General features: G+C 47.2%; 1 protein-coding gene across 1 annotated transcript; it reads right to left on the bottom strand.

Moving 5' to 3' along the window:
- On the bottom strand, window positions 1-9,645 carry FAM89B (family with sequence similarity 89 member B). The gene is made up of 2 exons (XM_060252342.1): window positions 8,889-9,645; window positions 1-1,709 (listed from the first exon to the last, which is right to left on the bottom strand). Exons 1-2 carry the CDS (start codon window positions 9,144-9,146, stop codon window positions 1,425-1,427), a joined length of 543 nt encoding a protein of 180 aa, XP_060108325.1. The 5' UTR covers window positions 9,147-9,645; the 3' UTR covers window positions 1-1,424.
- Window positions 9,646-10,128: the final 483 nt, after the last annotated feature.

The following is a 10,128-nucleotide window of genomic DNA, read 5'->3' as shown; positions in this document are numbered from 1 at the left end:
TTTGTTAACAGGATGAGGCATTTTATTCTCTAGATTTCCAATGGCAAAATGCCCCATCACAACCAATATATTAAATTAGCCATTTAAGGTTTGTACCCAGTTACAAATGGGAGGGAGAGGGAGAAAAGGGGTTGCCCTCTCCTGGTCCCAAACCTAATATTTCAAGGCTTTAAAAAAATAACAAAAAGTTCACATATAATTAAATATTTTAAAAGAGGCCACTTTTGGGTAATATGGGCGAGGCACTAATAATAAATCCAGCCAACGCAACTCTGCCTAGAAAAAAATCCAGCAAATAAGCTTCGTGCACAGCAAGTTCCTATCCAGCTACACCATTCCTAGATGCTTCCAGCAGAAAACAGGAGAAAAGGAAAGGGGAAATGAGCTGTGCCCCTCCAAAGCTGAAGGAGCAAATTTTGGGGAACAGGGTTGTAAACAGGGGTTCTGAGCTGTCCCCAGCCTCAAATCACATAATTAGGAGACCCTGTGGGAACTGGGGCAACCTGTGAGAAGATGGAGCACAACAATGTGATATCCATTCCTCACAAACAAGCAGAAAGCCAGCATCATGGCCAGAGAAGCCACTTATTTCCTAAAATGTATTAGTTTCCCAGTTACTGGGAGAGGTTCATGCACACCCAGGGAACATCTGCACCTCCCCCCCAACCCCCCCCCCCAAAAAAAATGTTTATAATAAGCCAAAGAACTTCTGTCTGGTAGTGTTCTCACAATACTATGTTAATCAGGATTCTTTTATACCTGTTCAGTTCTCCTTGCCCCTGGCTAGTCTACTGATACACTAGGTCAGGGGTCCTTAAATGTTCTGAGCCTGTGGGCACATTTGGAATTCTGACACAGAAGGATAGATGTGGCAACAAAATGGCTGCCACAGGTGGAACCAGCCACAAAATGGCTGCTGAAGCTTACTTTGTCACCCAGTGAAGATCCTTGTACTTGAGGCAGCTTCTGCCAAAGCAACATTTTTAAAAATCTGCACAGCCAACCGGAAACTTTGCTTGAGAAGAGCCCCACCCTCTTTCTAAAAACACTTGGTGGGCACCAGGAAAGATATTGGCAGACACCATGGCAGCCATGGGTACCATGTTCAGGACCCCTGCTCTAGACGTTTATCTGTGCCCTGAAGGACAGAAAGAGCATACTCGACTCCTGCACTGTCCATGCATAAAAGTCTCTCTCAGAAGAATTATCAACAGGATCCCACTGGCTCTATCCAGTGGTAATAAAACATTAAACTACTACTGGTTAAGTGCAAACCCTACAGCATATTCACGGGCGGTTCCCAAACCAGCCACAAACTGCCCGTGTTAACATGCCTCATTCCTCAACCCTATAAAAAATTCCTAATTTATTGTCAGACTTTTCCCCACATCACTGGGAAAGGCAATTCTGTGGCAGAGGCCGCCTCAGATGGTGATATGGAAGGAGTCCTGCAGCCACTGGTCCCGAGAGTTCTGGGGCTGGAGAAGACGGAGTCGCTGTCCCAAGGCATTCTCCTTATGCCCATCTGGGCTAGATGGATCCACCTCGAAGTCTTCCTCCTCGTCAGAGAAGCCATTTTCGGCAGCCAGACTGCCTTCTGAGTGAAGTGAGGAGGACATATCCTGAAAGAGACCTTTATACTCCTGAATCGACTCATACAAGGACCACAGCTGACACAAAAGGGACATGTCCAGTTGCCGGAGTCCCACCTGCATAAGGCAAAAGAACAAAGGCTGAGTCATAGAATCAGATAATTACAGCACTGGATGGGGCCCTACAGGCCATCTAATCCACCACTCTGCTCAATGCAGGATCAGCCTAGAGCATCCCTGGCAAGTGTTTGTCCAGCCACTGCTTAAAGACTGCCAGTCACACAACCACCACCTCTCCCAAGACTCATTCAAGCCAGCACCCCTCAACTACTTGCACTGTAGAGCACCTAACTGAAGGTCCCCAAAACCAGCTGCAGCTAAAGCCAGATGAAGCCTCACAGGTGTTAACGGAGCAAGGGTTTCCTGAGGACAGTTTCCACACTGGCTCAGGGGCTAAAAAGCCCCCAATGTGTTGCAGAGGATTCTGGGGAGATTATCTAGGGAGGGTACATCTTTGGGTGGTCTCTGGACAGTGTTGGACTTTACTGTCATCCCACTTGAACTGGGAATGCAAAGTTTACAGGCAACTTGACTCTGAGCTAAACAAGGGCTGGACATTTCTCCTGCTTAAATAAAAATTGAGAGCCCCCATGCCAAGTTCTGTACTAGAATTTCAGGATGTCCACTGCCCCAAGTATTCCTCCAGCTCTTGGGAAGGAGGAAACAGCCAGCTTGTTGTCATATCTTTCTTTGTAGATTGCCCAGCTGGGGTTATCAAGGAGAGAGTAAAGGGCTGGGTGGACCTTTGGCCTGATCCACAAATCAGTTGCTGTGGTCTGTGAAACAACGGAAATGACAATTTCTCAGATCAGCTGACCAAAACCACTTACTCAAACATCTGCAGTGCCAAGTTGAGGGCAGGCAGGGCATGTAAAAAGATGCTACCTGGGGCTGTTCCTCTGGAGTCCCATTCCCCCCAAAGTCTCAGCCTGGCCCATTTCCCACAGCCCAAGTTTTCATGCTAAAGATAGGCTAAACAACAAATATGAGGTAAATGAGCAAAGGAGCCTAGGAGGTGAGCCCCACCCCACTCCCATCCACTGCGTTAAAAGTGGCAGAGTCCACACACTCTTTAAGGATTAAGGAACCATTTATGAAACCTATCACCTTCGGCACAGTCTGGACATCCCAGGTCTGGTTCACATGTGCATAGAGAATGAGGTGGCAGAGCCAGCAGAAGAACAGACTGCATCATTTCAGCTGCAGAGGGTGAATGCCAACAGTGAATGCTCAAACAATTAACAAAATTCCATGCCGGCAGCAAGCAGACACACTCTAGCCAAAGGATTCTAGTTGGTCCCTCTTTACTTGCTGTGCTGATTTTTTTATTCACAAGGAACTTTTTTTAACACAACAGGACTTTCCAAAATGTAATCCTCCCTCTGCATTCTGTACAATCCATTCCACCACTTCATTCTCCCGTCTGTGTGAATCAGGCCTTCGTAAAGTAAACCTCTTTGGTCTTCTTTGGGCACAAAGAACCTCAAATGGTAGCGTGTGAGTGAGGGTTGCCAGCCTCCAGGTGGTGACTGGAGACCTGAGATTACAACTCCTTTCTAGGCAATGGAGATCAGTTCACTTGGAGAAAATGGCCACTTTGGATGGTAAGCCCTTTAGCATCAAGAAGTCCCTCCCCAAACGACGTCCTCTTCAGACCCTACTCCCCCCCCCCCCCAAAAAAAAAATCTCCAGATATTTCCCAATTTGGTGCTGGCAAACCTAGTGTGAGTGGATTTTCCAGCAGTGGCCAGGTCTTCAGTTGATGAAATAGCTCTGGACAGCTCAGACCAGAATAAACATGTCTGTCCTTAAGGTGCCACAAGGCTGCTTGGGTTGTTTCCTCTCAGTGCAGTTGTTTGGCGCTTCCAGGCTTAAAATGGGTTTGGCCAAATGCTCTACCTTTTTGGGAAAGCACTGTTGTGCATCTCTGCTGCCCCCTGCTGGAGAAAACCTTCACATATCCTTTGAAAATGTGCTTCAGATGTCCACTGTAGGCTCAAATATAGGGAAGAAGCTATTCAAACATGAAACCCCACTGAAATTTGAAAGTATCTGTTGGCTTTGCTCTTACAATCAGCATCTGGGGCTGGTTGTTTTTCTTGCACGTAGAACTGGACAAAGGTAAAGAGTCAGTTTCCCAAGGACACATAATGCATCTTTTAGGATCTTGAACTCCAAGGTGCAATCCCATGATGGCCTGCCCCTGCTTCATATCTCATGAATTGTTTTCACCTATTTCATACGCCTACAAATGGACCTTGAGCTTGTTTGGAGGTTCCAGCAGAGGAGCACAGCTATCATATACCCTTGACCAGGGCTTTTTTTTTGTAGCAGGAACTCCTTTGCATATTAGACCACACACCCCTGATGTAGCCAATCCTCCAAGAGCTTACAAGGCTCTTAGTACAGGACCTACTGTAAGCTCCAGGGGGATTGGCTACATCAAGGGGGTGTGATCTTACATGCAAAGGAGTTCCTATTACAAAAAAAGCCCTGCTCTTGACCAAAGAATGGTACACTCCTTCTACCTGGGATGGTGGTCCTCTTCCACCAAGCACGCAGCTTCAGGAGGGACGCACATGGAGTGGTGAGGGAGGCAGAGACACCTGCCTAGCCAGCCGTATCAGCTGAAGCAACCCTGGCAATCAATGGGGTGACAGATGTTGCAGCCACACATCCTTTTTCATGTATTTGATTAAAAGCCACAAGTGATTGTTAAATAAGTCTTCCAACAAAAATTCATATAGTTTTTATTAGCACAGGAAATTACTTTGCATTACTGGCAATTAGGAACAGAGCCCAAGCAACCGGATGATGATTTACAGCCCTTCATCAAACTGTCAGCCAGGGAGCCATTCTGGTGTGAGAAAACTTCTGCAAAGGGTTCTGCTGTCTGTATTCCCCCCTCCCACCTAATTGAAATTGTCAATGGTGGTAAGGTCTTTGCCTGTATATCACTTGTGCTTTGCTCTTTTGAAGAACACTTTCTGTCTTGATGGCAAGTCAGGAGGAAAGGTGAAAAATGAATGCTAATTCAAGTTGCCTCCACTCTATGATTCTTTAGAGCTGCTGGAGGAATTTTGTTTCTCCATCATCAGCTACAAAGCAGAACTGAAACTGGGATTTCATGCCACACTTAATACAGTGCTCTAATCCCCAGAAAATCCAACAATGCTCATCCCTACAGTTAAGACCCTACTTAAGACAGGCCATCACCTGTCTCTGCGTAGTGACCCTAGACACTTCCCTGGAGGTCTTTCATCCAAGGACTAACCAGGGCTGACCCTGCTTAGCTTCTGAGATCTGATGAGATGAAGCTAGCCTGGGCTAGCAAGGTCCAGGCAATTACAATCCTAAAATTTTTTTTGGTGTAAATGTATGGCCCTGCAATCTCCAGAAAACTGGCTTCAATAAAAGATGGAAATGCTAAGACTACAACAAGTTGACACTGATTGCCTAGTTTTGTAAATGCTGAGTGGCCAAATGATGTTCATTCAGATTAAGAGCTTTGTTAGTTTTTTCGTCAGTTCTGACCCCATTCTGCTTCGATTTATCCCAATTTCCACACACATTTTTGTGCCTTTAGTTTTCACTCCCCCCCCCTCTCCCCTCGGTTTTTTCCCCCAGTGAAGACCCTTTTACCCTGATCTTTTTCTGGAAGCTGATTTTGAGTTTCCTTTTTCTTCATGCATAATGTTTCCATCATTCTTTGGCCCACTCACTCCTACCCACATCCAGTCTACTTTCTGTTGATTGGACAGTCTTCATCACTAAACCACTCCCTCTCCTTCCACCTTTTCATTTTAAAAAATAGTTGTAAAATGTCAATATGCCATTGTAATGATTGATTAAGCAGGTGATCTGAATTCTCAACTTTCATTTTTAAAAACAAAGTCAGCCTCTACCCCTTTTTGAAGATATTCCCTTTTTCCCCTTACAACTCCATGAAATAGAGACTTTACAAAAATAAATTAAAAGCTGGGAATCCAGAGAACCGGTCCCTGGTGCCAAAAAGGTTGGGGACCCCTGATCTAAGGCACCTGTAGAAGAAAATAAACTGATTCCACAACTGTGAAAATGCAGAGGGAAGGCAGACATGCAAAAAGAACTGTACTCAGACCAATTCCAATGCTTGTGGATCAACTACCAAGAAAATCAGGAGTAAACTGAGTGTGTGGAAAGACTCTAAATGGTCAGTATGAATGCAATAGACCGTTATAACACTATGGCGATATAGCTATTGCCATTTTTAAAGCCCCCCAAAGTCCTTGGGGAGGTGGAAATGGCCACCACAGGTATGGAAAAGGATGCTTACATAGGTTGGGTTGTGAAAAGGTCTGGAGAAAAACATCCTGTTCCTTTAAGGGAGGCTTCATGTTTGAAGTTTTTCAATAGCATGGAAGTAAATAACATCATCCAGTAAACAACATGCCATTAAGCCTCTATTAAAGGGATGGCCAGTGGGACTACTTTAAAATTGGCAACCCTAAATGTAGACGAGGCCTAAAAACATGCATGTTCCAATCCACATAGCATCCAAAAGCAATTTGACTATGATCTTTCCAAACAGATTGCATTAAACCAGGTTTAGGAAAGGTCACAGCAAAGCAGGAGAAAACACAGGATAAATAGAGGGCAACATCATGTGGATGCTCCCAAAAACAGTGCTGCGGAAAGGAAGCCCAAGGCACAGCAAAGATCCATGTGGAAAATAAACCAGGGTTCCTGGTTTGTCAGGGTTGTCCGATTCAGGTTGGGAAACTCCTGGAGATTTTGGGGGTGAGGACAGGGGCCTCAGTGGGCTACAATGCTATGAAGTTCACTCTCCATAGAATCCATTTTCACCAGGGGAACAGCTCTCTGTAGTCTGGAGATGATCTATACTTCTGAGGGATTCCCTAGTTCCCATCTGGAAGCCGGCATCCCTAAAGCAACCTGTAAGATTTTTAAAAATTAGTTGTTGTAGATTTTCCATTCTGTACAGCCTTAGCCTTGGCATAGTAGTACCTGACGTTTCACCAGCTGCTGTGACCGGCATCCTCAGAGGTATAACACAGAAAGATAGAGTTCTTTCTGTGTTGTGTCAAAGTGAGAGGAAAGAAATGGTAGGGATTTATATCTACTCAGGAAGGTGAGGTTGGGCTGAGTCATCTTGTAGGAATTTCCTAGGCTGTGACATGTTAATGGAGAAGCTTTCCTGAGGAGGTTCTTTTGTACATGGAGCTTTCCTGAGGAGGTTCTGTTGGAATTCTAATCTTACCTGTAATGCTGTTGTAAAATTGCAATCCCAGAACAGTTGGGTTTTTAAAAAAACCCTGTATTTTCTAAGATTTGACAATGTTTTCAAAAATGGCTGTAAAAATTTTTTACTCGTGTACTGCAAAGAGGCTCATATGCTTAGTCTCAAGGCTAATCAAATAGATCCAAGCCAAAACTAACCACTTTGGAGCCCCACTGGTATCAAGGGAAGCACATATGCTTCAGTCTCTGATTTTAAAATAGACAGGGGTCCAAACTTAATTCTCTTATAAAAGTCCACATGATCATTCACAAAGACTCACTTGCTCAGGGCTGTTTGCAAGTTAGGGTTGCCAGCTCCAGGTTCAGGAATTCCTGGAGATTTGAGGAGTGGAGCCTGGGGAAGGCAGAGTTTTGGGCAGGGCAGAACCTTAGCAGAGTCCATCTTCCAAAGCTTCCATTTTCTGCATGGAAAACAATCTTTGTATTCTGGAGGTCAGCTGTAATTCTGGAAGATCTTCAGGTCCCACAAAGCGGTTGGCAACTCTATTGTAAGATCAGTCAGTGTTCAGAAATGCACTCCACCTCTGAGAAATACAGCTTTGTGAGGGGATTCTTGTAAAAGAATGCTTTCCCCTTCAATGAACTACAACTCCCAGAGTTCCTTTGACTGGCTACTATGACAGCCAAAAAAAAGCATGTATTACACTATATGAATTTGTGTGGGTACCTAGTTACTATTATTGGATTTTTGCAAAGAAATATATCATATACTGATGATAAACTTGGGAGGCTTTTTTGGTTGCCATGATCTGAATAGGCTAGAGGGAAAAGTTGCAAGTCTGGACAGGTGGAATTTAAGCAAGTGTTTCAAAGATTTAAGTTTGTAGTTGGCATAGTGAATCCTTCAGCCACTGCAGTAGTAGAACATTCCTGTTCAACAGAATTAGATGTTTCCAACTCCATAATCCCACCAGGACAGACAGTCTAGGAAAACTTTCATAGAGTCTCCTACATCTTGTACACAGATTCATAGTTCTCCAAAAAGCATCTCTTTGTTCACTGCACTTTTACTAACTCTAATTCCAAGACAATTGATATGGGTCAAAAGTGTACTGTCCAGGGGATGTATACACTGTGCTTTTTTAAAAGTATAAAGTATATTTTTACTGTGACCTGTGCACACTGTGTGCCTTTGCAAATGTGTTTACATGTATGCAGTTTAATTTGCATAAATGTACTCTGCTTTTCCACAGTTCTACCTAGGCACAGAGGGTTTTTCTGCTAACTCCAGAGGATGCTGAACTCTGCACCTAAGAACAAAATTCTGTTTATGCAGTGCAATCTGTTTATGCAGTGCCATATACATGGAACACGTTGTCTGGGGCAGTGATGCTCTGTATTCTTGTGCCTGAGGGCTTCTGAAGTTCTGGCCCTGCTGGGGAACCTCCTGATGGCACCTGGGTTTTGGTCACAGTGTGACCCACATTGTTGGATTGGATGGACTACTGGTCTGATCCAACCTGGCTTCTCTTATGATCTTAATCACATCATTTATTTAGATATTTCTATCCTTTTTTCCCCAAAGAGAGGCCCAAACAGTTTGCAACACCATTCTGCCTTCCTCCATTTTATCTTCAAAACAACTACCCTGCAAGATAGGTTACAGTGAGCCAGTGACCTGGTCAAGGTCACCCAACCAGCAAGTTTTCACGGCGGAGCAGGGGTTCAAACCCTGGATCTCCCACTTCCCACTCCGATTGTAAGAGTTCTTGTAGCCCAGAACCAGGAGTTCAAAATCAGGGCAACCCTTGGGAAGCCTGCAATGCACCATCTCTGGAAGACCTTCAGGTGGGCACACAACACACCTGGGCTCCTTCTGCTTTCCTACTCTTGTCCACCTGCGTGTATCTCCCTAGTTTCAAAAGCTAATTGAAGGGGTACGGCGTGAGGGAGAAAAGGAAGAAGGACAGAGGGAAGGCAGTGGGGTTTTCTTACCATCTCCTTGCGCAGCACGGCCAGGGCTGAGTCGAGGTTCGCCGGTTTACTGCGGAGCAGCAGTTTTTCCGAGGAGGCCTGGGACTTGCTCAGGTCATCCTGGATGCGCGTCTTCTTGCTGTACACTTTCTCGATCTCCCGCCAGGAGCCCCCGCTGGAGTTGAGGATCCCGCTGAGCCCTTTGGGCAGCGGCGGGAGCCCCTCGATGGCGCATACGTTCCCTCCCAGGCTATCCTGGGAGGTCTGCAGGCAGTTCATGACGGCCCGGAGGCGGAGAGGGCGCAGCCCGCGGCGCTCAAGGCAGCGGCAGCGAAGAACAACGCGGGAACCTCAAGAGGCGGCCAGTCCCAGCCATATATGGAGCCGCTACGAGGCAGAAGCGCCGCGGCGTGGGCCCGCCGGGGCGCCACGCTGGAAGGAAGCCCCAGTCCCGGCGCAGGCAGCGCGCCCTCGGCCACACTTTGCCGATACTCCGAGGAACTCTCGGGGCCCTTTTTCCAAAAGTCAGGCCCCGGAGCCAAACCCCGCGGAACCCCCACGCAGCCGCCTTCGATTGGATCGCCGGGCTAACCTTCCCAGGCCGCCGCTCGCTCCGAAGCCATCGGGCTGCTGCTGGGCCGCTGCTTCAGCCCCACACCCGCCGTGCTGCACAGCAGCCGTGCGCCCTGCTTGATGCTTCCTTCGGGAGACGCCGGCGGAGGTGGAGGGGAGCCAGGCCGAAAAGTGGCCCAGAGGACCAAGACGCTGACGCCGAGCCGGGCCACCGGGCGCCCCTCGCCTTTGTTCGCGCTGCTGCAATCGCGGCGGCCACACCCGCAGCAGCGCCCCTGCTTGCCTTCGCCTCCCCTGAGCGCGCAAGGACGCGGCTTAAAGGGGCGACAGCCGCAACCGCCGACAGGAGGGCCCGGCCTGGGCAGAACAAGAGCCGTCCTCCATCTGGGCAGCCCCCTTCCCAAGTGCCAAGAGGGAAACGTCCCCCGGAGCATGTGCAGAGTGCTTGCCCGGCCCCCAATAATTCATCAGCCGGAGCCATGCTTCATGCAAACTAGCGTCTCTTGAGTCTAGAGAATGACTTTCCTTCGTCCAATCAGCCCCCAGAAGGATCGGCAGCTTAAGGAAAGGAGGGATCCCACCGCTCCTTGGACTGCTTTAGAAGCCGGTGGGACTCTCTGCCACCTGGCCTTGGCACAACTGAAAATAAAAGAGCGTGCCTCTAGATTTGAGCAAAATGGATTACTGC

Source organism: Heteronotia binoei, chromosome 1 (genome assembly GCF_032191835.1).
Source record: "Heteronotia binoei isolate CCM8104 ecotype False Entrance Well chromosome 1, APGP_CSIRO_Hbin_v1, whole genome shotgun sequence".
Taxonomy (NCBI): Eukaryota; Metazoa; Chordata; class Lepidosauria; order Squamata; family Gekkonidae; genus Heteronotia; species Heteronotia binoei.
The sequence above is the reverse complement of the archived record's forward strand: the minus strand, read 5'-3'. Positions and strand labels throughout refer to the sequence as shown.